Below are 27,163 nucleotides of genomic sequence, written 5' to 3' on the forward strand. Positions count from 1 at the left end.
TTCTAGGAGATAGTCTGGAAGAGAAGTAAGAGCAGAACAGTCAGAATCATAAACTTGACGAGTTTAAAGCGATTTTGAAGTCTATGCTCCATCTAAACGCAGGAAACTGCCTCCGCGCTCCACACTCCTCACACAAAGTCATCTAACCCCTGTGTATCTATCTATTTTAGACCATCACTCCTGTTAACTTTAGGCATCTCATTCTGTTGTTAGAAAGTGCTTCTGACAGTTAATGGAAATCTAATCCTTCAAAATAACATTGTGATCAATGTCTGTTGAATATCATTCGCCATCTATAAGATGTAGTACAGTGTAGTAGGTAAAGTCTGATCTTTGATGTCAGAATATAGTTGTTTAAAACCTAGTTTCACAACTCACCAACTATAGGTTCTTGGGCAAGTTATTAAAAATTCCATAAGCTTCAGTTTCTTATTGATGAGAATATATTAACTAACCCTTAGAGTCAGTGAAAGGAGATAATCTATGTAATATGCTTCACTTAGGGCTTGGTACATGCTAACAGTTCAATAAATATATCTATCATTGTCCTATCATCATCATAATCATTAAAGAAGGATTTAAAGAATGAGTTGAGATCCACAGAAGCAGCAGTAAAACATTTCATAATAAAAAAGTAAAAATTTTGATATAATAAGAAATTGAGAAAAACTCTAAAGATAAGGCCTGAAGATTCTGAAGCCAAATAGTGTGGACTGCCTGAAATCTTATCTATTGAGTCAGGACAGAAGGGAAGGATAAAGAAAAAAAAATAAAAGAGAGAGAGAGAAAAAGAAGAAAAAGAAGAGAAAAAAGTGGAGGAAGGGAGGGAAGGAAGGGGAGGTCTACAACCAGAACTCAAACTGAGACTTTTCCTCCAGATACCAGTAATCAGAAATCTCAGCCAAATCTTTAGTAAAGAATAATTAGTGGTTTTAATTAAACATGGAAAATTGAATGCATGCATATATCCCTATCTACTTCTGAAATCCTATTAAAATGACATTGAATGAATTAAAAAATGTATAAAGCCACAAGGTTAAAGAAAATAGTCATGAATACAGTAGTGAATGAGAGATATAATGAGTATCTTGGAAGATGAATAGTGGGTGAAGGAGTTAGTAAAGCTATGATGGTTGAACACCAAGTGCTTACAGTAAAAGATAGGAGATAAAAGCAAGTCAACTCATGCTTCAAAATCTCAGGAAGGCTCAGGAATTGCAGACACCAGGTATTACCAAAGGCCATAGGTAGCAACTGGTCAATGAACTGTTTAAGGAAGAGTAGACCCTAATGTGCCTTTCCGCTCATATTGCCCAGGTAACTACCACTTCCTAACACCGGCAGGAGCAGAATGTTTATTTTGAGGAGAAAATTACCCAGAAAAACTCTAGATCTGAAATAAACCAAAGAAAATGATAGAAAGTTAAAAATCAATAAACTCTCAGAAAAAAAGAGGTACAAAAGACAAATAAATAGACAACGGGAAAGAAAAGAAAATTAATCAATCTAGGAACTACAACGTTTAATCAGGAAAAGACAAAAAAAACAGTGGGAACAAAAATACAAAAGAAATATGGGGATATGTCCCAGAGGTGAAGGACATACATCTTCTAATCTGAAGGAACTACTTAGCATAATGATGAAAAAAAAAGGATTTCCACCAAATCACATCACCATGAGATTTCAGAACTCTAAGAATGATGAAAAGCTTCCAGGTCCGGAGGGACAAATATAGATTCTCTAAAAATTATTTGGAACCAAAAAGATATTAGAATTCTCAACATCAGTCCCTGACACTAGAAAACTTTAAAAAAATGTATTATCATTGAAGAGGCAAATGATTTTAGCATAGGATTCTATACCCAGCCAAAGTATACATCAAGTGCAAAGGCAGATAAAGACATTTTTCGCACATGTGAGGTTTCAAAAAAATATATGTTCTTCTTTAAATCCATTCTAATGAAGTTCTCATAGGATGAATTTCACCAACCAAGGATATAAAGCAATAAAGATAACAAAATGTAATACGGCAAACATGGAATCTAGCAGAAAAAGGTGACACAGGATCAAACTTAGATTGATACCTGTAGAAAAGCCTTAGTGAACAGTTTTTGTCTGAACAGGAGAATAGAGGGTTCCTAGAGGATGGTCTCCAAGAAAAAATAAATGTGACCAATGAGACATCTGATGTATTTAATGAGGTTGTCTAGCTGGAAAAGTGGACACTTAAACAACTGTTACCTATAATGTGTAATAAGGATTATAAAGGAGAAGTTCAGGCAATTATAAGAACATAAAACAAAGAAACCTGGCCTAAGGCAGAGGATGTTTTCCCTGAGGAAGAGATGTGTAAATCAACTAAATGATGAAAGACAATAGAAGCAGCATGGGAAAGAGGGAGAGTGGTGTGATGGGTGAAGGTATGTTTTAGGCACAGGAAATTCTTTGTGCAGCAGCCAGAGGCAAATGTGAGAATGGCTCATAGAAGGGACTGAAAGGAGTTCAAAATGCTAGGAACATAGAGCAGAAGAGAGAGAGAGTGACAAAAGATAAGACTTAAAAGATAGTGCAAGTTCATGACATCCATGGCCTTGTAAGGCATGATATGCAATGGTTCAAGTGAGAGATTACAGTAGCAGAGTCTGGGACGATTGCAATGGATGTAAAGTAGATTAAGACATGCCTAGGAGGTAGGGTTAAAAAACTGGTGGTAAATTATATGTGGAAAGAGGAGGAGAATGAGGAACAAGGGTCTTTAGGCATGTGTGTGGATGGTGGTACGGTTTGCTGAGATAGTGAACACTAGAGAAAACGTAGTTTTGATGAGGAGGAAGTGTTGAGATTGAGGATTCCATGAGACAAACAAGTAGGGATGTCTAGTGAGCAATTTTATACATGAGTCTAGAGCTCTGAAAACAAGTCCGGGTTGGAGCTCAAGATCTGAGAGTCATCATGGAGAGAACAATTGAAACCCTACAATGAGCACCACATGTGGATGGAGCAGAGTGGAAAACATATCAACAGTTAAGGGATGGATGGAGGGAAAGAAAGCTTCAAAGGGCAAGGAAGGGGCACACAGGAACAGGAGACCAACTGTAAGACCATGTGGCAAAGAAGGTGAGGGCAGTAGAAGAGCTTCCAGAAGGACTCTGTGTTCAGCAGTACAGCGCACTGCGGGTAGGTCGAAAATGATAAGGGCAAAAAGTAACCCACAAACAATTCTTATGAACCCCTCCTTCCCAGAAGTTTCCCTACTGCACATCTCAGTGACCATTTTAAAAGATTAATGAGGAAAGTCCCTCAAGAGCAGGATTTAACAGGAATCCTGTAAGTTGTATAACATACAGATGGGCCTTTTGGAAAACTTCGGATTATGATTCCGACCGTATGATGCACTTGCTCGTTAAAATAACTCCTTTGATGTTACCCCTTTATCCTTTTCATCTGCAATTTTTCCGTCCCTTTTTAATGACAAGTCTGAGAAACTCTGTCGGGAAAGCTCAGAGCCTTTCCTCTGCTTGTGCCCCATGGGCTCACCATGGGGAGTGTCTGTCACACCTGGGGCCTCCTGCTGGCAGGAATCTGGGCCCCAGGCAGTCCTCCACTGACCCCAGATCCACAGCTGCCAGCCTCATTAAAGAAGGCAGAACCAAGCCCTAAATGGGCCAAAGAAGACAAACACATCAACCTTTGAGCTATGTAATCCTTTTCACGACACCTGACAAGGTTCACATTTGCTCCTTAAACTTCGAATTCATGGCCAGATTCCACTGTATTTGAGGAGAACGCTGACCTCCTTTGCCTGTGATGGCTTTAAAGAGAGACTGTTTTATGTCTTAAAATGTAATATTTACCACATTTACCAAAAAAAGTGAAAAGTTTATAAAATCTTACTGGCTGTGTCCGGGGTTATATTATAGCTATTTTGGGATATGGTCTTATACTTTCAGTAAGAATAGAGGCAGAGGACATTCTGCCCGTGGAAGTACTGATCTACCTGCTCTGTCTCCTCAGACTTTGTCCAGGAGAGTCTGGCACTTGAAAAAAAAGTAGCATTTACCCTTTCTCTCTCTCTCTCTCTCTCTCTCTCTCTCTCTCTCTCTCTCTCTCTCTCTCTCTCTCTCTGACACACACACACAATCCATCTTTCTGAATGATACAATGCGCATTTCCAATTTTGCTTAAAGGAATACTGGAGCTAAGTTCGATATAAAATTATAGCAAGGCATTGGGATGTGGTGTGTCACGTTTTAGAGGCAAAACACAGTTTGGATACAAAGTCTATCTTACACAAACATGTATGGAGAAAGGAAAGGCGTGGTACATGTGAGGGGGTGGGGATGAGGGAAATTAGTGGACTGGGAAAATAAATAGCATAAGATCAGAGTCTGCCACGCTGTTCGCCATACCTGCAGTCATCTCAGAAGGCACTATTGATGAGCGTTATTCTGGGGCTCATAATGTTAAAACTACCCGGCTCCTATTTGAAAAGCATATACTACAACTGTCAGGTCCCAGGACCCTGGGTGGTGTGAGGGGAGAGTCCAAGGCCAGACCACGCAACCCAATTTTATCTGTTATCATGTCTCATTAGTCCCAGAGCTGCCTTTAAAATGCCTGGTGCCCCCAGTATTACTGCCTCCTGGGAAGCACTTTGTTTATGCATCTCCAGGGCATCTGAACCAGGCCTAGCAAAGGTAAGCCATGCTGCTGCCTGGTTGAAGATGGCTGGACAGAGCTGGGCTTCTGCAGTGGACCAGTCTGGGCATCTGCCACATGTAGGGGCGGCAAAGGGAGAGTCTGAGAGAGCTGGTGAAGCTCACCCAAGGTTCTGAAGGGTGGCTGTGCAGTATTCTTAGATGTGTTTGGTATCTGTGCCAGGCTCGTGGAGACCTATGAGATTAAGAGGTGATAATATTGCTCTAGACCAATGTTTCCCATGCAAAGGATACATTCCACTACCAGTTCACGTGACATCTTTGGAAGGTCTCTACACTTGGCCTTACATCTCATTAGAGCACCTAAACTTATTTCCTTTCCTGTTCTCTTTCGGTCCCTCTAACTGCAGTCAGGGACAAAACCAGATATGCAGCTCATAGGTCTTTACCACTTCCCCAATGCTTGTGTGCCTTCCTTGAAACAATGAGAATGCAGATCTTAGGCTAATGTCATTGTTAATAACATTCTGTTTTCATTGCATTTCTCTCTACCGTTATCTGCCACTCATGGTAACTGATAGTGTTAGTTTTCCATTCTCAGGAATGTTATGGATTTAAATAAAAAATGAATTCGTTAAGAGGAAATTAATATGTGAGTAGCTATTCAGGTAGATATGAGGAAAAGATTTTAAAGGTGGCTCAGAAATGACTGAAGATTAGGAAACAATGTTCTAATTCAAGAAACCTGCTAGACTGTAAGATCCTCAAAGTCATCATCATTGCATTTGTGGTACTTCCTGCAAGACAGATACAAACACACATGCGCACACGTACACACACACATCAGGAATCTAATGAGAATGTTGTTTCCTCAAGGGGAGAGATAAATGATGGCTGACTGCTTGACCTAATAAAGTTCGATTAGATAGTCTTTAACATTTTAAGGTTTTCTTTGGAAGAATGTTAGAAAATTGCTCTCACAAGTAGATGATAAACACTATCGATAGTCAATCTTATATCTGTATAATCTTATATTTTGTACCCCAAATATTCTTATCTAGCATGATCACCTACCTAAATCCTCAGACTTATTTGCTTCTTTTTAAAAAAATCAAGTCTGGCCTCTGAGGTTACTATTTGCCTTGGAAAAGAACTTTGAGGCAGGCTCTGAATGTACATACGAGCTACACTGTGAACCAAAAGCAACCCGGCCAGGGACAGACAAGGAAGACTGTATTCCTCAGTTGCTCTTTTTAGTCTCGCTCCCTGGACTTGTAACACTTACGAAGCATCATTACAAACATATAAGCCAATAACACTCAGGAACACCTGGAACCCCCAAGAATGGTTCTTCCTTTCTCAGATAGTCATTATTTTCTATTTTCTAGATAGCGGAGCATACAACCAAGCTGTATTTTCACACAACCACGTTGGATGCAAATCTTTCTAAATCTTTCCCAAGGTCACAGAGTGAGTACATTGTAAGGCCTGGATTTAAACCCAGGTCCGTTAGACCATCCGATCTCTGACCACAGCAATGTGCTACCGCCTCCCAAGAACTAAAGACCACCGGGTCTAGTTTTTTATAATTTACACTAATCCTTCCTCATTATCAAGCTCAAGTGTCATTTCTCTTTGGACTATGAAAGACTCCTTTTTATTCTCTTGCTTATTTCATGTTTCTCAACAGTCATGCGTAAGGATGTTGCCAGGTGCCTGAACACTAGATTGGATGGACCTACTTTATTGAGAGTGGGTTCTGAGTAGAGAGTAGAAGATCCAATAATCATAATCATAATGATTTCATGTGACCAGACTCAAAATACATAGAGTTGTAAAGAAGTTTGAAGATAAAAGACCTAGGGTTTGATGGGAAAATTTTTGTTCTACATCCCTGAATTTAACTCTGTAATTATGTGGCATATGTCTTTTAGCAGACTAGAAACTGAAATGAGGAAAAATATTTGAAACAGAAATGACTTGTATTTGGAATCAGCAGTGACTAGTTTCACTGATGAGAGAAGTTCACAGAATGTTAGAGCTGAAATGAGAGCGCCTCAGAGATCATTTTCATCAAGAGATGAGGACAGCGAGACTTACAGAAGTGACTTGCCCACAGCTTTATGAGTTACTATGCAATTGCCATCAATTAACTATGTCATATTAAACACATCAAGCATAAACAAGAAAATTTAGCCTTCGAGGCAAACAGCCGTGTGTTAGTTTCATCTGTTATGGAGCTGATGGAGTTGATGGGTAGGGAACATGCCAACACACTGTCCAAACATATGCCTGAGTTCTTGCCTCTCATAAAGGCTTCTGGGTCCATAGTGAAAGAACTAAGTGGTAGAGCAGATGTCCAGGAATGAAAAAACGGGCATCTCATGCCCATAGGCTGTATACAATCCCATCCAAAAGCAGAACAATATACCAGAAGGGCGGTATCTTCCCCAGATGCTGTGAAGGGGAACGCAGACTTTCTTTTGTAGCAGTGGCGAAGGGGCTGGTCTTGTAACTTCAAAGGGGCTAGATGTGGTGTTGGTAAATCTTTTTTTGGTCTGTATATTTTCTAGCTGTCTATAATAACTGTGTTCTCTCTGAAATGGTAAACTCGAGAACAACAACCCTGTGTTTCGCCAGCTTTGCTTGATGAATATCGCTAAGTATCTTTCAGTCAGAAAGATGAAAACAGAGCACAATTTCAGAGGGTTCAGTTTCTAAAGACTGATGATTTCCCAACTGATGACTAGACACCGGCTTAAGCAGGGAGGTGGAACAAGATGCCCAGACACCAATCCTCCTCCAAGAAAAGCACATACCCGTGGGCTACCTGAGGTTGTCCCATTGTGGGAGCAGAAAATCATCCTAAGAATTCAGCCTAATTAATGGTGGATGATGGTGAGATCTGTTCTGAGGACTGGGATGCAAAGTTTTACGAGGGAATGTTGAGGATTCTCATGCCTTGAAGTAGAGCTCTCATTGGAAAAAGAGTTTTCTTTCCAGGTAAACTAAATTTTCTCCATTATAACTTTAGCTCTGTAAGTGGGTTTCTGAGGAAAACCAAACAATAGCTTTCTCTGGGGACCTTTCAGACAGTTACAGCCCCACATCAAAGCAGGCAAGTCTGGGGTAGTTTCCTATAGAGAAAGGAATTTGATCATATATCCTCTAATGGTTCCATTCAACTCAAAGAACCTAGGATCCAGTGACCTTTCAATTGGTTTAGAGAGATTCCGGGCTCTTGTCCTTGCCATGACCCTGACAAGACTTTGATCAGGGAGTGGCCATCTCTATGAGCCTTACTTTCTCCATCTGTAGCACCGCGTAGGCCAGGAAGTGTTTTTGATGAGCCTGAGTCAGTCTGCTGTTTGTTTAGAAAAGATATCCACACCCAAGAGAAATTGTTTCTTTAAAAAAAAATAATGGCAGACTGTCTCATTACATACGATGGCAACAATCTTCTTTCCAGGGACAGACACAGCCTGGAAGAAACCTCTCTGCTTAGGATACCTGGACTCCTCCAAAATCCTTTACCTTTACTTACTCTGAATTCCAACAGAGTCTGCATCACAGAGAGAGCACCCAGTCACGTGCCTTCTATTTTGTCTCCCAAACTTAAAGTCTGAGCTCTGAGAAGAAAAGGGCCAATTTATTTGTTTGTTTGTTTGTTTGTTTGTTTATTTATTTAATTGCATGCAAATCTTGTATATAGGTTGAAAAGAAAAAAAAAAAAAACGACAGGCTGTTGTTATAGACTGAATGTTTTGTATCCCCTCCAAACTCATACATGAAGCTTTAACTCTCAATGTGATGGTAGTAGGAGGTGGGGCCTCTGGGAAGTGATTAGGTTTCGATGAGGTCAGGAGGACAGAGCCCCCCTGATGGGATTAGTGCCCTTATAAGTAGAGGAAGAGACATCAGAGCTCTCGCTCTCTCCATATGCACACAAAGAAGAGGTCACGTGAGCATACAGTGAGATGGCTGCCATCTGCAAGCCAGGGAGAACCCTCATCAAGAACCAAATCTGCTGGCACCTTGGTTTTAGACTGTACAGCCTCTAGAACTGTGAGAAATAAATGTGTGTTGTTTAAGCCACCCACTCCGTATTATTTTGTTATAGCAGCCTGAGCTGATGAAGACACCTGGTTAAGATCCGATTGCAGTTTTTGTGGGTATGGCTCTTTGGTATACAAGTCTCATCTTTTAAAAACTGAGTCATATGAGCCAGTGGTATTCCCTGCAAGCCTTTCTACAGTGTGGACAGCATTATTTCTGGCTCTCTGACCCTTAAAGAATATTCTGTTAGCCACTTATTATTCTTAAATTCTTTTGCTTCTTGAATTAGTCAGAGTGGATCCCCATGTCCACAGCTAAGAACCCTAGCCAATAACATGAAAAAATACAGTTGGAAAGAAAGTTGGAAGGAAATACAGTTGGGATTAAACAAGTTTCTTTACAGGATCTCTATGAACCATTAATATAATGTGTATAGTCCATCTCCAAGAGGAAGATAGAGAGTGTGGCAGTATCTTTACCTACCCTATAGAGACTGATTATTGCATCCCAGAACAGTTAATCCTGCAAGGGGTTTGTAAAGAACTCCAGGCCTGGTACAAACTGTCCATCCTGTTTTCTTAAACTGGCCCAGCCTATAAGTGCTACCCTTGGCCATCTCTGTCATTCCCTGGCTCTCTGATGCTGGGCTGCCTGAAAATGTCCCCTGAAACAGATTCTTCTTTAACACTATAAAGCAACAGAAATAAAGGCAGAATAAGCGACACTTTCTTTGATCTGAAGGTAGATTTTCACTTGCTGTATCTTCTTTTCTTTGGGTCTAGTGCCTGTGAGTAAGTATATATTTTCATCACTATCTCAATGCAAAACCTAATTGAAAGTCATTCTTCTATGAAATTTCTCTCTCTTCACCTGGGAGGAGAGAGAGAATCCACATGAAAATCCATTCTGTGTTTCCCCAGCAATGCATCCTTCCCCCTCCTAAGATCATATATTCCAGTTTTTTAGAGATCTTTCTTTCTTTCTTTTTCTTTCTTTTTTTTTTTTTTACCACCTACAGCACCTTGTCTTCCTAGGTGGTCTCCCATCCAAGTACTAACCAGGCCCGACCCTGCTTAGCTTTTGAGATCAGACGAGATCTGGCACATTCAGGGTAACATGGCCATAGACTAGAGATCTTTCTAAATGGCTGTATTATGTTTCAAGCTTTCATATTCATGTATCCACCATATTGAAAGTCTCTTTTACTTATTCACTGGGAGAACAGATAGCATTAAAAATATTAGGCACCTTGAGGTCAGAGATACCTGATTTCATAGCCCTGTCACTAACTGGTTATGTGTACTTAATGAAGTGCAGAATCTTTCTGAGGCTCAAGCATCTCGAATCGGATTGGCAAACAAGGCTTGTGGGAAGAGCCCTGGCTTTTGGGGAAAGTTATTGGCATATAGACAGAGCAGTAAATAGCCAAGCTATCTGAGAAGAGGAGAGGCCATGGAAATCCTGCTGAAAGACTGGCCCTGCTGAGCTAAGCTCTGACAGCAAGCAGAGTGATGAGAAGAGTTCATTACATACGGGACTCCGATCTCAAAGATGTTGTTCTGAATCAACTGCTTCCCCAACATGATGATGCTGAGCTGAATGCAGAGCTCCATGAGGCAGCCCCCAGGAGCACACTGCAGAGAGGAAAAGACAAAGGAAGGAGCAGTTAGACCAAGTGAGCTTAGAGAAGCAACGGTGTGAATCCAGTCATGCTCAAGGATAAGGATGGGGCTGGGAGTGGCAGGTGCACCTACAAACCACTAGCCAGGCGGGAAATACCAGCGGCTGTTACTTGCCTCTTCCATGCGGTAACCATCGAACACATAAACATAGCTTCCAGGTCTTCCCACAAACCTGAAATCAAGAAGTATAGGAAGAGTTAGGGAAAGAGAGAAAGTCAGGGATGCTTGAGAGTATGCCTTCAGAGGAATAACCACTGCCCAGCGTCCCTCTTGAAAGTGCTGGCCAAGGCAGGTGCTAAATCACCCTATTATCAGCTAATAATCACCTATAACACCTAGGGTTCACCTCCATAAGATAGGGGTAAGACTGGGTCTAGTGTGGGGCTGGGAAAGTCACAGGGCACATGTGCATGTATGCGTGTGTGTGTGTGATAACTTCTGAGCCTAAACACAATGAAATTTGAATTCTCTCGAAGTGTACTGTATGTGCATCTTCGTCCCTCAACTAGTTTCAAGAATTGATTTCTGGTTGCAGCTCCTTGGTGAGCTTTTCTGATTTCCCAGGAAACAAAGGGTGAGACAGACGAAAAAGTTCTAAGTGGAAACTCCTGAGATCAGAAAAGAAAAATTTAGATTTCTTACTGAAAATATTCAAAAGAATGGAAGCAGCCTGCCTCATTCCTCTTTAAAGCAGTAATGATTTTACTGGGGGATAAGAAGAAGGCAGGTGAGAGAAGCAGAGAGGTCAAAGTCAATCATGGAACCAGACAGGTAATCAGAGGAATCTCACTTATTTGAAATGTCATGCCTGTGTCCACCTGTTAAAATCATACTCATCTATATAGGGCTGAGTTTAGACCTTTCCTTCCTGTGAGGTCTTCTTGTCTTTGATCATCAAATGTTCCCCTCACACTTTCTTTACATCTTTTATTACATCACTTTTTGGAGATAACAGGGTGCTTATTGCCAAGACTATCTCTTTCTCTACACCATAAGTTTATCTAAAAGTTAGGACCCTATTTATTTTTTGCCTAGAATATCATATGTGTGCCATTTGTTATTGATAATAAATCTAGATAGAAAACACCAATGAAGTATCTACTCATCAATACGAATAGTTTCTCTGCTACTATATATAATTTCATGAGAGTCAAGGGCAGAAATTCTGGGAAAAGGTTGTGGTTTTTGGCAACGAATACATTTATAAGAAATTATCAAATGTGGATGATGACAGCTCTTGCCATCGATGTCTGCTCGATGAGCATTTAGTTCTAAGGAAGCTTTCCTGACATAGTTGATGCGTACTGGGAAATTTCCTTGAAGGTAGCCAACTGATCTAACCACAAAATATATTTATCAGAAGCGATTTTACATCCAGACCTATTGTATAATGAAGCATTTGACTGGCCTTTGTTGCTTGTTCCTGGGAAGAGCCTCTAAATCCTTAGAACTTCCGAATAAGAGTGTCTTTGTTATTCTTTGTAGGCTCTTGGAACTATACCTAAGCTTATGCTAATGAGATCACTCAAGATGAAGAAGACCAGTCCAGAAAGATCAACCATGTGATTAGAGGGTTGGGCCTTTGCACCATGTAATAGCACCCTGCCCTCAGGGAATGAGGGGAGGACTGAAGATTAAGTTCAATCATGTGGCCAATGATTTGATCAATCATGCCTACGTAATGAAGCCCCAATAAAAACTCTCAACACTGAAGCGTGGATGAGCTTCACGGTTAGTGGTATACATCAGTGTGCCAGGAAGCCGACATGTCCTGTGGACCTGAAAGTTCCTGTTTAAGACCCTCCTAGACCTTGTCCTATGTGCCTCTCTCATTTGCTGGCTTGGATTTGTATCCCTTCGCTATAATAAAACTATAATTTTAAGTACAGAACGTTCTTGAGTTCTGTAATTTGTTCTAGTGAATTATTGAACTTGAGGGGTTACTGGTTATAGAGGTTATGGTCTAAATCATGAGTGGCCTGAGAACCGCAGAGCTTTGGAAGTGAGGGCAGTGTTACAGAAGACTGTGCTCTTAAGCTGTGAAGTCTGCACTAAGTCTGGGTAGTTAGCTTCAGAATTACATTGCAAAATCTAAGAGCCACTGGCTAGACATGAAATTCCCTCCTGCCTCATCCTCAAAGTTGGGAGACACAAATTCTTTTAAGCCTTTCAGGGCCCAGAGCCAAATCCCTGTAGAGTTTCCCTACTTATCAGAATCTGGAGATGCTAACACAAAATGATTTAGTGTTAAAACCACTGCTTCATGAACAGCCAGGTGGAGGTGGAGATGGGGAATAGGGCTGAGGATGTGAACTGACAATAGGGACAGGCTGACTCTAGTGGACGACCCAGACTTCGTGACCAATTTTCCCTCCATATATGGCACTAAAATACTCACCTCCCCTTGAAAAAGGCCACATAGAAGATGGGAGAGTAGGCATTGACAAACTTTAGCAAGAAAGCTTTGAGTATCAGGCGTTCTTCAAAAGTCTGTTCTGTTTTGGGGACCTCTGAAAGAGAAGAGCAAAGCTGATAAGACTGAGAGACAGATTTCTCACCTCTCCAGAGTTATGACCCTGTCATGTGAGTGATTGTCTCTCAGCTTACTCCTGCAGAGGAAGACCAAGAGACCCAGCTCTCTGGCACATTAGAATAGAATTCGTCTGGGAGGTCCCAAATGGTTTGCCAGGTAACATGAGGCTACAGAAGGTCCAGAGTACATTAGATCATCACCTTCTTCCTACACTTCCCTCCTTTCATCCATTCAAGCAATGGTTTCACATGTGCTCCTCAAAGAGAGGTCTGAGCAAACTGAATTTCCTCCCAACAACTTTGCTTCATCAAGGGAATTCAGCTCTTACCTATATAATTGCCACTTCCATCATATTTTACTTGAACGAAAGTCCTTGATGAAAAAGGCTTGTTAAGCACTGAACTAGAGTCAGGAGGCAGCGAAGACGCATCTCGGGCACAATGGCATTGCTTCTCTTTCTCTCTCCACTTTTAGCAGGAGAGAGTATGTCCTCTGGGTATGTTGAGACATCTTTCATTCACTCACTCAAATGATGAAGGATCAACAAGTAAGTAAAAGAAACACAACATGAACCTAACGTCTCAAACTTAGGGGTCCCAGTGTGTTCTACCAGGTCCAAGCATTGGAGTCAGATGATGTTCCCCAAAGGACGCTGAGAAATGCAGATAGAAATCTCACTGATGCCTTGAGAAGACTCAATTACCCAGGAGATGCTCCAGTGAGCACTGTGCAGAGTGCTTACTGGGGTCCCCACAGACCATGACAAAGAGCTTGGCGATGGAAAGAGGTTACAGGGCCACACTCCAGGGACATAAGGGAAGCCCTAACCCTGTATAACGTGCACTAATAAGTACAGCCTGAAAGTGTGCTGAGCACAAGGCCCAAGAGCCAGGGCCATGCCGCCCAGTGAGTTCTGTGTCCAGATGAGACCGGTGTGAGGACGTGCCTGACATGTCTGCCCACCTGACTCACAGACAGCTTTTGCAGGAATCATTAGCAAAGTGGACACGAGATCCTGTTCTAGGCCCTGGAATGCCATTCACTGATCCATCTCCTCATGTACATACCCTTCACATCCATTAACAACCAGATCAAATGTTACACACAATCTCCTTCCTGAAGCTCTCCCAGGTGCCATTGGCTGGTAGTAACCTCTCTCTGTTTTCTTCCATAGTATTTTATATTTTTCTATATTAATCACTTACATCCATGCCCTTTAAAAATCACAGTAATAGTATCTTTCATTAGTTGTCTGTGTCTTCTTTTGGGTTACCCTCTAAGTCAAAGATTTGGAAGTGGTTTATTTGGGAGGTGCTCCCAGGAAGCTTGGTGAGGGAGTAGTAGGGGGTAAGACAGACAAGGGAGGGAAGACAACATGGATAGGTTCATGAAAAGGTTAATGCCACAGGCCACTTGGACTCAGTCCCACTGGGGACCTTCTAAGAGACTGTGAAACACACCTCGGAATCATTACACTGAGGAGTGAGCAAGCAGGAGTCCATCACTGGTTGAAGGTCACTGCTGGCCTTGACTCTCTGGCACTTAAGCTTGTCCTGTGCACAGGCTGAGCATGCACCCCACAGATAGGATGCCCACAGGCAGAGAGCCGCAGCAACCTCCGGGGTGGCTGAGGGGATGTGCATGTTGCACAAGTGTGTCTGCTACAGGCTGCTGCTCTGCAGTTAGGGTGTCACATGTGGGTGCATGAGTCTGTGACTTCATTTCATCCTTACCTACCTATGTGAGGGAGGTATTACATCTCACTTTTTTGAATGAATGGAACTGAGACCCAGAAAGGTTAGAGCCTTCCTCAAGATCACGTGGCCAGTGACAGAGTTAAGATGTGACCTAGATCTGCCCAGCTCCAAAGACAGTTTTTACTACACCACACTTCAAAATTAGGATCTTTGATTAAATAATGTTTACATTGCATATTCCCTTTCACCTCCTGACCCTCCATCCCCAGGCTAACATAACACACCTAAGAAATATTTGTCACTGTTCAGCTCACATTTATTGAGGACCAGCTATGTGCCAGGCACCATGCCAGGATGAATGAAGACCTCACCACTTCTTTCAAGGAGCTGCATTTGGCAAGATCTCTGTGAAAGCCTTTTGCAAACTGCCAAGTCTCCTCCAGATTCTCTGTGAGCGATGAGGTATCATCTCCCGTCTAATCATGGCAGGGGAGGGTCTTAGGGAGCAGAATGCTGCATATCTATGTTCCACTTTCCCACTCCTCATTCATTTGCAACCCTAGAACACAGTCCTGTGTATCAGATGATGCTCAACATCCAATCATGAGCAGAGCATTGCCAAGGAGACTGTCACTGGCAGACCTGAGCCCTGAGGACCCATGGAAAATGGGAAAGCTTAGAGACCTCATAGCATTACTATCACAAGTGTGATTCTGCCTTGATTCTCCCTAAGGCTGATAGAGTCCGGGGAAATGAGAGTTACTCACTTGTCCTGGTCTCCATAAGCCCCGAGAAACATGCTATCACTCCTATAAACTCAGCAACACTGAAAACTGGTTCACTCTCCAAGCTTCCCTTCACCTTGATGACTACTTTAGTTCACTGATGTTGGCAAACAGTCCTAGAGGCCCTGCAGGCCATGCTGAGCCTGACAGAGCACCCTGTTACCCTGTTTGTGGCTCAGCTGGTATGGAGGGGAGAGATTATTTGCTTGTTTTGTTTGCTTACAGAGATGGCTCTAGGTGCAGACTTTAGCATCAGACATATTTGAGTTTAAATGCAGAAGATAATTAGAGGTGTGAAGCTATACAAAAGAGAAAATGGCACCTGCCTTATAGGGTTGCCCTGAGGACATGCTGGGAATGCTTATAAGGCGCTCAGCCTAATGCCTGGCATGTGGTTGACCTCAATAAATGACAGCTCCTACTGTCATCATCATTGTCACCATCATCGTCATCCAGGTCCAGCTGCCCTGCTTTTGACAGCACGGTTAGGCTGTTCATGGCCAGATGTTAATACACATGTCTAATCTCTTGAGATTCTGGGCATCGGTTCCATGTTAATTTTCTACCAGTCAATGGTGAGCATGGCTGATAAGTAACTCTGCGGGCACACAGCTGGGAGAGTTGAATCAGCATAGCTCCTGTCCCCACCCCTACGACCCCCCCGCCCCCCAACCAAACTTCCTGAGGTCCTCCAGGCAAGTGTAGAAATATCGTTGCCTGCCAGGGAATCTGGAGACATTGCTGTAATTCTATAGGAGAGGAAGCTGGACAAGTCTATCACGACAGCCGTCAGCTGGCAGAGAGCTTTGTGGTTCTCTCCTTCCTGCCACGTCTGGATGGACACACATACAGCCCAATGAGATATAAGTCCTGGCCAACCCGCAACTGCCTCTCCCAATAAAAATTTGGATGAGGATTTGTCCTTAACATTGACAGTTAACACTGCCGCTTCTGTTACTTCCTCAGTTTATGTCTGTTAGGAAAGCTCCTCAGATCAGATCTCTAACCTCTCAGGCCTTTGCCCTCCTTGCTACGAATCCTGCCAGACAGAGGTCAGTATCTCCCTGCTGACTGACGGGTATCAGATCCTCCCCTGCCTTAAGACACACACCCACATCTTCAGCCAGATTCTTATTCTCCCCGACTAAAGGAAACAACGCTGAGGCCCAGGTGGAATGCCTGCCGTCAACATCTAAGGTCACTTTTAGTTTTAAAATCTCATAACTCTGAACTCCCATGTGGCTGTTAACCCGATCACTTTCCCCACCCCATCCCGCTCTGCCCTTACCATGGACAGTTTGAATGGCTTTTTCACAATGAATATAGTCATAGCTGTCACCAGATATACTCTACTATGCACATTTATTGAATGAATGAATGAATGAATGAATGAAAGGAAAAAACATTATTTAGAACAGCAGAAATTTTTTGTTATTTACTAAAAATTCCCTGTCACATTCCAAGGAGGGCAAATCCTGAGGAAAGAATTTTGCTTGCTGAGCAGGATAATGCTCATTAAGATACAAAAGAGGGGCAGCCAAAAGAGAGTTACACTTCCCTACATGAGACACCAGGTGAGTGTGTTGGAAGTAGATGCAGGTCTCAGAAAAGCCGAGAGCCAGTGCAATGAGAGGGAGGAGGGCGGAGAGGGAGATGAGGGTGCTGATGCTAAAGAAGAAATTTAAGTGACAGGCTGGAGAGAGGGTTGCGAAGAGACCCAGCGGAAATTTTCATTAACTTCCATTGTCGGATTGGTAGTACAACGACCTCATTTGCCTCTCCATGGCATCTTCAGCAAAGATTCTTTAAAACCTGCTTTCCTTAACAGTGCTTGAAGAATTCTGCATTTGTTCGTGGGGGAGGGATGTGCCCAAGGATGAACAGAGACTGTCCATGACCCCTGCTCTATCTGGGTTAAAGATGGAAAGATTGGAGGAGGGGAGAGAGGGAAAGGAGAAGGAGAAGGAGGCGGAGGAGAGGGGAGTGAGAGAAGAGAGGGAGGAAGGAGAGGTGAAAAGGGTGAGGGAGGAGGAGGAGGGAGAGGGGAAAGGGGGTGCAAAGGAGAGAGGGAGAGAAGGAGGAAAAACTTTTTAGTAGGAATTTAGGCCTCTGCCCAGTGTGCCTGAGGCAGCAAATTCATCTCATGTCACATGTCATCTCCCACTTTTAAATACTTTGTAGATAAGAAAATTAAAACTGATGTCACCCCGAAATAAGTAATTAGGTCTGAGGAGCTAAAAATTTAGAAAACTTATAAATATAGCTAGAAGGGGATTAAGGATGAGGTATGGAGAGGCACATGTCTTTGATTTTCATTTTATAATCCCCTTTGAACTATCTGTACTCAGATCTCCCAGTCCCTACAGGAATTTCCTCCAAGGTCTCTGGAAAGACAATCCGGAGTTCTTTCAGAGCTCTTTGCTCCAACTGGAAATGAATGGCTCCCTTCCTCCGTACTGATAAATCACGGGCCTAGTTATTTTTTATGAGTTTTATTTTTAAAAACAGCCTTTTCCTATGCTATTAGGGCCATGAGCCACCATAAATAATGGGCATTTCCAATAAATAATCCAAATCTTCTTGATAGACCACTAAATCAGCTGGGTGCTCCCACCTCAGAGCTCTGTGGCCATGTCGTGGGCTTTGCTGAGCCTTCTGGGAAAAGAGGCCCTCAGGGAACACCTCACAGGAAGGGAGAGAACTAGGGGAGGTGGGAGCATCAAAGCCTTGGAGTTCCACAGGGAGCTCTCCTGCCTACGATAGAGATTACGTAACTGAAGAAATAGAACAAATTTTCGCAGAGTCCACTCGGGATGATGTCTTCTGGACAGGTAGGGCAATCTGCACTCAGGCTACTGAGCAGGACTCCCTCACAAGGTACAAACCCCTGAAGAGGTCTCTACCTGAGCCCCATGAGAAAATGGCCTAGCCTTCTTGTGCTTCGTAAGCCTTTAGATTTCAATTGCTACAGGGATGTAAAGGAGGAAAGTCAACATGAAGAGAGTACGAATAGGCAGAAGGCAACCCTTCTCCATCCTTTATATGCTCCTGAAATCCCAGGGCCCCCAGAAAGCCACCCCAGGTTGATTAGAGGCCATCTGAGGGTTTCCCATGCTCCCAGCATGGGAACAGAAACAGGTTTCCAACAGAAGGCAGACTCAATCTAGGACCAGGAAGGACAATGAGATAGAATTCCCATGCAGAGCCATTACCCACCCCTTCTCTTGTACGTGGTAAACCTCTGGAGCATTGCGTCATGAAAAAAAAGACTACAAATGGCCCAGCTGTACATTGCCTTAGAAAATAATTAATACGAAAGCCCGAGCCAATCCCAGGGAGCCAGCTAAAAACTCAAAGTCTCCAGAGCTCCATCCTAATCATATGAAAGCAGAATGGCCAGCAAGAGATGCCAGCTGCAGAATCTGAATTTTGGAAAAGCAGCTGCTCCTAACTGGTGCCCCCAACAACCCAGCCAGCAGATATGTAATGTTGGCAATGAGACAAAATGAGTTGATATCCAATTGTACCTTTCAAGTAGTACCGCCCTGACACTGCTCTGGGCAGAAGGATGGAGGGCCTGAACCTGTGTGGCTGAGTCAGAAAGCAGAGGTGCCTGCTCCTCTCCCTGCCATTCCCCTAGGGCAGATCAAGCTTTTGCAAACAGCAATGTTTTCTGACAGCCCAACCATCTGGCCTCCCCTCCATTTGTGGGTGTGTGTGTAGGAGGGAGAGCGTCTCAGCCTCCTGTGTGATGTTGTTGTCTTGTTTACGCCATGGGGAGGGAATCACCCGAGGAGAAACCAGCCATCTGGGTAATTAGGCAGCCAGTGGATCGCCTAAGGGATCTGAGAGCCCTAGAACTAGAGATTAAGAATAAGTGTTCCTGAGATATTCCTGTAGCTTCAGAGAGTTTCTTAGCACAAGGGATTCCCTCCCTTATAGTCAAGAAGATGGCTGCTCCTCCCAGACAAAAAGATGTCAGACCCACTGTGCTATAGACCAAGGTGACAGAACCCCAGGAGCATCCTGTTTTAAGAAAAAAGGAGACTAACTAGGAAGGCAGCACCTGGGGAGGGAAGGAGGGAAGGAGGGAGATCCAGGATAATGGGTTTTGACAGAAAAATTCAAGTGGTTGGTGGGGCCAACCACTGAGATGGGAAGAATGATGAAAAGTAAGAGTTTTGAAGGAAAAATGAAGAGCTCAAAGTTGGACTCAGTGAGTCCTTGGAGCATTGCTGAGAACCATCCTTCAAAGTACCTGGCCAGCTCTGAGGAATCAGAGCCTCGAGCAAGTCACAGCCTCAGTGTGGAAGCCAGACTGGAAATGTCCTGAGCCCTTCCTGTTTCTGGTCTTCTGTGCTCTGCGTTACAATCAACTTACAATTAACGAGGCTATGATAGAACAGAGGAAGACCCTGAGCGGCAAGTCAGAAGACCTTCCTGTCTCAGTGTCCTCCGAGCCTTGCCATTCCATTTCCTAAAACGGCGCCTTCCTGAAACATCTGTTGTGAAGACCGACTGAAAGAAAGTGATGGGAAGCACCAAGCATAGTGCGAGGTCTCAAACATCTACTTTTATGATTATAGTGTGGCAAGGCACTCTATTAGACATTAACTGTTTCCCTCTTCTTTAGTGAGAGAGGTGACGAGTTACCTAAAAATCCCTGACAGAGCTCTCTTAGAAGGTTGGGGTGAGTACTTTGGCATCACGTGGTGTGGAAAGGGCCCCTGGTGTCACTGAGGAACACCTCCCTCAGAGAGAGGTGAAATGAGGTCTCACGACATCGGTGATTTGAAAGTTTAAGAAGACAAGCTGTATGCTCTCAAGGTAGATTTTCAGGCAGAGAAAGGACTCCTTGTTTCTGGATCTACGTGATGGATGACATCCTGGAGATGTGCCCTGAAAGCAGGGGACCCTCAACTGCTTACTCTAAAGGACAGGATTATCCTTCCTTAAAGAGCCTGTTGGCCTGTGTGGGACTTGCCATATGGAGGGACCATCTCAGCAGTGGCCCAGCCTCTTCAGTCAGATGGGACAGCATCCACTAGCAATGCTGTGTAGCAATGAGACCTAAAGGAAGGAAGGGTTAGCCATACTCCAGGCATTTCTCTTTTTAAGTGTGCATGTTGGGCTAACCATCTCTGTTTGTCAGGATCCCAACAGGAAACAGAATTTACCTCAGCTGGTTCAAAAAAGTGATTCTAACGGAGGCACCTCTCATAACAGTGAAGGGACAAGAAGAAATGTGTTACTGGAACCTAAGAAGAACCACCATGGAGGACTCATCCTGCAGAAGCTATAATCATGAAAGGATGCAGTTTTGCCAGAGATGAGGGAGAAGAGGGAAGAAATAAGCTCCAATCTACTCTCCTTCTGCCCTCTGAGCTCCTTCTATTGCTTCCTGTTGGCCGAACCAGTAGTCAGAGTGGGGAGGAGCCAGGGTGACACAAGCTGCTGGGCCTCAGGGGCACAGAACATGAAAGAGAAAGGTGGAGAAGGGTCTGGAGAGGGGACACGGCAGAGAACGACCACCATCACTCCTCTCCCTTCTCATGGTTTCAGTCTCTGGATTCTTAGAAAAGTCAAAGAAAAGGAGAGGAACACATTGGACTTCTTGCTAGCAGGAGAGATGAGTGCGTCAGTGATTAACTGGAAAAATGAAAGAGAGATGTTCCTACTTACAGCTCGAGTTTGGGAAGGAATTCTTGCCAGTTACATTAAGCAGCAGTGTTACCAGTTATATATAAGCAGCAGCGTTACTAATAATAGCTTCATATAACTGGAATGAATTGTTCCACAGACTTGGGCTAAAACCATGATCACAGTCGTTTTTATTAGTAGTAGCAGCCTCCTACCATCCTCTCTCCTTCTCAGACATTTACAATGCTTTAAGCCAACCTCACTGAGGGGGACCCTCAGTCAATGGTAGAATCCGCTCTCACCACACCCTTCCCCTGGTCTCACAGATGCGGCAGGCAGGAGGATCTTCCTCCCCAGTTGCCCAAGGCCACCCAGGGAGGCAGGAGCTGGTGGCAGAGCGGCTACAAGCCAGCAGACCTGACTCAGGCCAGATTTCAAATTACCAGCACTACGGTCTCCCCTCATCCCCCAAAGAAGACATAGGTCCCAGGCCGACCACACTCGCCCACACACCCACATGCACCCTTGCTCTGGAAGTACGTCCCTGTGTAGGCTCAGGCTGCAGTGTCGCTGACTCTCTGGGCCCAGAACTCTGAGCCAATAAACCCAGCACTTGACCCTGAACTCTAAAAACCCATGCTGTCCACATTTGATGGAAAATTAGATCCATCAATCTATACCTCAAATATTCTTCTTGAAAGAATTTTTTATGTCCCTGCAGCCTTTGGTACCAAGTTTTCCCCTCCTTTTTCCTTCCTTTCCACTCTTCTCTCCTTAATAGGAATATATTGCCTTTTGTTGAAGAGATGCTAAAACTGGGTGAAAAATTTTAGACTCAGTACTTCCTGGTGGCATTTCAATTCTTTTAATTATTTTTAACTTAATAAAGCATGCGGGATCCCCAAAGTCTGAACTTAGGGAGGTCTCCTCTTGCATGCAGGCCTAGGAAGCACGCTATCATAGCTTGCTCCCACTGAGTCTCCCTGCTCGTCCCCAGGGACTCCCACCCCCTGACATTCACATAGGTGGATGCATTGCATTTCAAATCTTCTGGAGCTTCCGGTGTATTTTCTTTTGCTTTCCCAACACATTTAAAATTTTCTGAGGAACAAGGACAGCTACATATTACCAGGCAGTAGAGCATTATCGTCTGAGCAAGGATACTGAGGCCAGAGTCGCCACTTAAAAGCCATATGACCTTGGGCCTGTTATTTACCTCTCTGTGTCTCAGTCTTCTCATCTCTAAAATGAGAGTGTTAAAACTATCGACATGCTTGGGGCAATTCTGAAGATTAAATGTACTGATATACATTAAGTAAATAGTGTGTAGCACAAAGGGGTGTGTGTGTGTGTGTGTGTGTGTCTGTGACCCAGTGACCTGTGTGTGTGTGTGTGTGCGCGCGCGTATGCGAATGTACACACTCACATGCCCCACTATTAACCATGTGCCTTGGCCAAGTTTCTAAACCTCTTCAAGCTTCTCATAAGTAACATGCATGACAAACTTCCAGTGCTAATGTGAAAATTATGTTGGACAATGTATACATAATGCCTACCAATGTCTGGTACGTGGCGGGTGCTCAGTAAAAATCAGGTCCTTTTCCCCATTTCTCCTTTCGTTCACTTCCCTGCACCCACTTCAGAAGCATCTGGGGCACTGACACTAAATAGGCGGATATCTGCAATATTTAAATAACTCACAAATGCAGCCATTTCATAAGAATGGAAGACTTTGATTTGATGCAATAATCATTTTTCAAGTACCTACAAATAAGCTCAAGCCTATAACTAAGAGAGAGAAGGATGTATTGCTCCGACCCACACACAACCCAGCGCTTTGCACATAGCTTTGAAAGGGAAAGGAAGAGGAGGGGGTGGTGGGGAGCCGAAGTGAGAACGATGCTGATAAAAACAAACTGCTGGCATCTTGATGGTTCAGCCTAGAAGCCTGGTGACAGCCCTACCTCCTCTGCTCTGCCTCTAGCTAGAATAACCCCCCACAGTGAGAGGATGAAGAGGCCCCCTTCTCAGTCAAGCCTGACCCAGCCCATGTTTGTTGCAATAAAACTCTACAGTTTTCAGGAGCACTGGACATCCTGCTCCCTAATGCGGTGGGCTCAGAAGCTCATTGCTTCAAAGGTACAGTATATCTCTGTGTCCTGACCCAAAGAGAGAGCTTCTATGGTCTCAGTGTTTATGCGATCCCCCACCCCCGCCCCCAAATTCATATTTGTGAAAACCCTAATGCTAGTCGATGATGATATTAGAAAGGTGGGGATTTGTAGCTTTGGAAGGTGGTAGTCATGAGGGTGGAGCGCTCATAAATGGGATTAGTGCCCTTGTAAAAGAGGCTCCAGAGAGACCTCTACCTGCTTCCTCCAAGTGAGGACACAGCAAAGTTATGGTCCAGAAGAGGACTTTCACCCAACCCTGCTGGCACCCTGATCTCAGACTTCCAGTGTGAAGTTCTGTTGTTTATAAGACCCCCAGTCTGTGGTATTTTGTTACAGCAGCCCAAACACAGAGGACAGAAGCACTCCTTGAGCTGACCTGCTTGGTGACCCATGTTGCCTGGCCTCCAGTGATGCCACAGCCCTGTCTTTTTGGCCTGGATGTCCGGGGTCTTGAGGTCTTGTCCAGCTCTTGTTTCCTACCCCAGGAACCAGGTCCTTTCCCTATAACCACCACCTGTGACCCTGTCAGGAACAAACAGGTCACTAGGGACTAAGATAGTCCTTGCCCAACCCGTTCATTGGGATCTGCACAAACTGCATTATTGATGTTTGCTGAATGGGGCTGCACACTTTGTACAGTGAGCTGTGACTGACCAGGCTCCAGAGCTTCATTTCCCTAGCAACCTGTTCTAGCACCGTAGGCTTCAGCCCAGCCCTGCTCCCCAGTCCTGCACAGCCTCTAGATTATAGCATGTCTCACACCCAAGCCCATGACTATTGTTATTCTGACAGCTAGGAAGACAATTACTGCTTTTATCTACCCCTGCTGAGTCAATCACTCTCAAGGCATTTAACAAATTCTGTCTTTCGTCATAACTCTGTGGCAAGAATGGACCCCAGAAAGGCTCACACCTGGGCCGGCTGAGGGATACTCCTAGGAAAGTGGTCCTCCATCCCCCAGCCTTGCAGAAAACACTTGGGAGCTTGTTGTTTACACCAGCTGTTTGCACCTGGTGGGCAAAGCACATAGTCACAGCCTCCTCATCAATCAGGAGATTTAGGGCGGGAAGCCAGATGGGTATGAAACCCAGCATGAGAATGGCAAAGGAAGCCCCTAAACCTGGCAGAATCCTCATTCCATTAGGTGGCATTCTCCAGAGCTTTATGTCCCCATGGAGACCTGAAGCCCTACCTTTGCCTGCAGGTGTGCTAGTCATCCCCCGTTGTGTATGACCATCTCCATTAGTATGTCTACTTTTTGCCATTAATGAAAATTCAAGTCTTCAGATATCTTTGTTGCACCTTTCAGTCACTCTCGCATTATGACAACTTTGCATTTGCCTTATACATCTCAGTATTTCCTCAAGTCCTTTGATAAGTAGGCAGAGTTGAAATAAAGAATATAGAAATGCTCATGGTAACCTCTACTAGGGCTTACAGGATGCCTAGCCTATGGGCATTCCTTGAAAGAGTTTTTCTGAATGCACAAATTAAAAGAGAGATGATTTCACCAATAATCTGCATTGATAAACTTATGCTAAGATCTACCATGAGGCAGGCACTGTGTAGGAAATAAAGAGCAAAGTAAAACAGAGTAGCTGTTCTCTAGGGCTTTATAGCCTGGTTGGAGCAAGTGGCAGAGACCTTTCCTGCTCACAGAATGTCCACACACGTACACACATTTTCTAATGACTTCATAATTAGGCTGGTTCTCACCAGTGCACTGTGAACAGTGATGGATGACACTTCCAGACTGAAGTATTTCATAGCCTCTGTGGGACCACCCAGCTCTCTCTTTCCCCTACATGGTGTCCATGTGGCCTCCATCAGTCTGGGTCCTTGAGCAACTGTGTGCAGCAGAGATCCCTGGCCTCTCACACTAGACATGTAGTCTGAGCAACAAATAAACAACTTCGCGTTATGCAACTGAGATTTTAAGATTAATTTATTGCCCTAGCATAGTCTTGTCTAATCTAATACTGGGATATACATCCACACCCACAAATACAGGAATGATACCAGACAGGACAGGACAAATTCCAGTGAATGGAGTAGATGATATACTCCAAGCTGACTCCCACCTTTTGGTTTATAAGCCACCCAGTCTGTGGTATTGTGTCCCCTCTGTTATGGCCTTTGCTGTTGCCTCTTCCTGAGTCCTCCCTGCAGATCTCGGTGTGGTTGGTGCCCTCCTGTTGTTCGTGTCTCACCTATAATGGTACCACTGCAACAGGCCTTTCCCAGCCACCTGTTCCAAAGCACACAACCCCAACAACTATCATAGCTCTCTGTTCTGCTTTCTCGCCCTCCAGGGAATGTTCTCATCTACTGTCCATCTTTCCTGTGCCACAGTGTAAATACAAGAAGAGCAGGGACCGTGTCTTTCTTGTTTACAGCTGTGTTTCCAGAATTGAGGCTGGCACAAAGTAGGCACTCAATCAACGTCTGAGAGGTGAACAAATGAATGAATGATCTGTGGCCAAGTTGTTCAGAAGTGGGTAAGAGGAACGGCAGCAATGCCCCACCAATCCCATTTTTTAAGAAAGGCTAACTGGATTGGAGTTTCCAAGATAGATGCCCATAGAAAGAAGCTAAAAACAAAGGCATAACCATTAGGCTATGACAACAGTCAAGATAGGGGTGATGATCCACGGAGAAGAAGGAGGAAAACGATTAAGGAAGGAGCAATAAAACTTGGCCCAGAAAAGTTCCCTGTTTGCCCGGTGCCATCCAGCTAAGAGTGGGAGGGAGGAGCCAGGTCTAGAACGCACAGGTTCTTTCCACGACACTCATGAATTCATTGTTCCTTCTGCTACACAGCAGCAGTTGTGAGCCCTCTGGGACCACCCAGTCTGAGACCGACAAGAGCAACAACCTGGACGATGCCTGCAGAGTTCCTGAGTGGAGACCCAATACTCTACTTCAATCCAAACAGTAAGAAACTTACATCAAAATAGCACAAAAGACCTTTGTGTTTTAGAGGTAAAATCTGAGTTCGAATCTTAGTATATGAGGATGTAGTAATTCCCTTGCTGAAAACACATGGTTTTTGCGAAGATGAAATAGGATAATAGAATTTCTTTTTTAGTTTAAAACTACTTTATGAGTATCACTATGATGAAGGACAAAATGTACTTGCTAGAATTTTATCTCCTTTCTAGACTCATAGGTTCTTTCCACTGGACAGATTTTGTTGTGGAGAACTGAATGCTGGTTTAATAGCCTGGGGAGACCTGAACTTTTGGGGTGTGGAAGGGAGTGCTATTAGAAGCAGCTGTAGCTTTATAGTATGGAAACTGTTTTATGGCTCAATGCAAAGAGAATTTGCCCAGCCTTGAACATGGGAGGTGCTCACTAAATACTTGCTAATGAGTTTTTAATTGTCAACCACTCCATTTATCTTCTGTCTTTATCACTATCTGGAGCTGTGTAAGAAAAGTGAAATAAAGTAATGCAAATGGACAGCAAGAAGACATTTCTCCATCATCACCGAGTCTCGGTTCCTCTCTTCCCTACTTCCTGCCCACACACTCAGTAATCTCCCTTACATTACATCTTCTAGCCTCTCGCTACTCTGTGGCATCCTATATTCCAGCCCGAGTAATTCTGAAAACATACAGCTCCCATCACATCGCACTCTTCAAAAAGTCTTCAGTGGGGATGGAGCTATTGAGTCAGGAACTGTTGAGGCAACATTACTTTCCACTGCTGATGTTTCTTCCAGGTGGAGGGAGTGTGATTAGTTGCAATGTCCTGCCTTATCGCCTCCCCCGCTTCACTCATTTCTCCTCTTGGGTGACAGAAGCGGGGAATAGTTTATCTCATTGGTCACACCAGAAGGTGACACTGGCATTCGTCGTCTACCCACTTCCTCTGCCCTTTCTTCAGGGAGCAAAGTGCCTGCACTAAGCTGGTGTTGGTCTAAGACCTGTAGGGCT

General features: G+C 43.9%; 1 protein-coding gene and 1 pseudogene across 1 annotated transcript in view; both read right to left on the minus strand.

The window, feature by feature from the left end:
• Nucleotides 1–27,163, minus strand: part of ANO2 (anoctamin 2) — a 299,806-nt gene that overhangs the window by 39,330 nt on the left and 233,313 nt on the right. Inside the window, exons 17-19 of the mRNA XM_039874110.1 lie at nt 12,795–12,906; nt 10,511–10,568; nt 10,248–10,348 (exon numbers count right to left, since the gene is read on the minus strand). Of these exons, the coding sequence (XP_039730044.1) occupies nt 10,248–10,348; nt 10,511–10,568; nt 12,795–12,906 (271 nt within the window). The remainder of the gene's footprint in view (nt 1–10,247; nt 10,349–10,510; nt 10,569–12,794; nt 12,907–27,163) is intronic.
• Nucleotides 9,724–9,842, minus strand: LOC120611807 (uncharacterized; annotated as a pseudogene).

This window comes from Pteropus medius, unplaced genomic scaffold, assembly GCF_902729225.1.
Source record: "Pteropus medius unplaced genomic scaffold, Ma_sr-lr_union100, whole genome shotgun sequence".
In the NCBI taxonomy this organism is placed as follows: Eukaryota; Metazoa; Chordata; class Mammalia; order Chiroptera; family Pteropodidae; genus Pteropus; species Pteropus medius.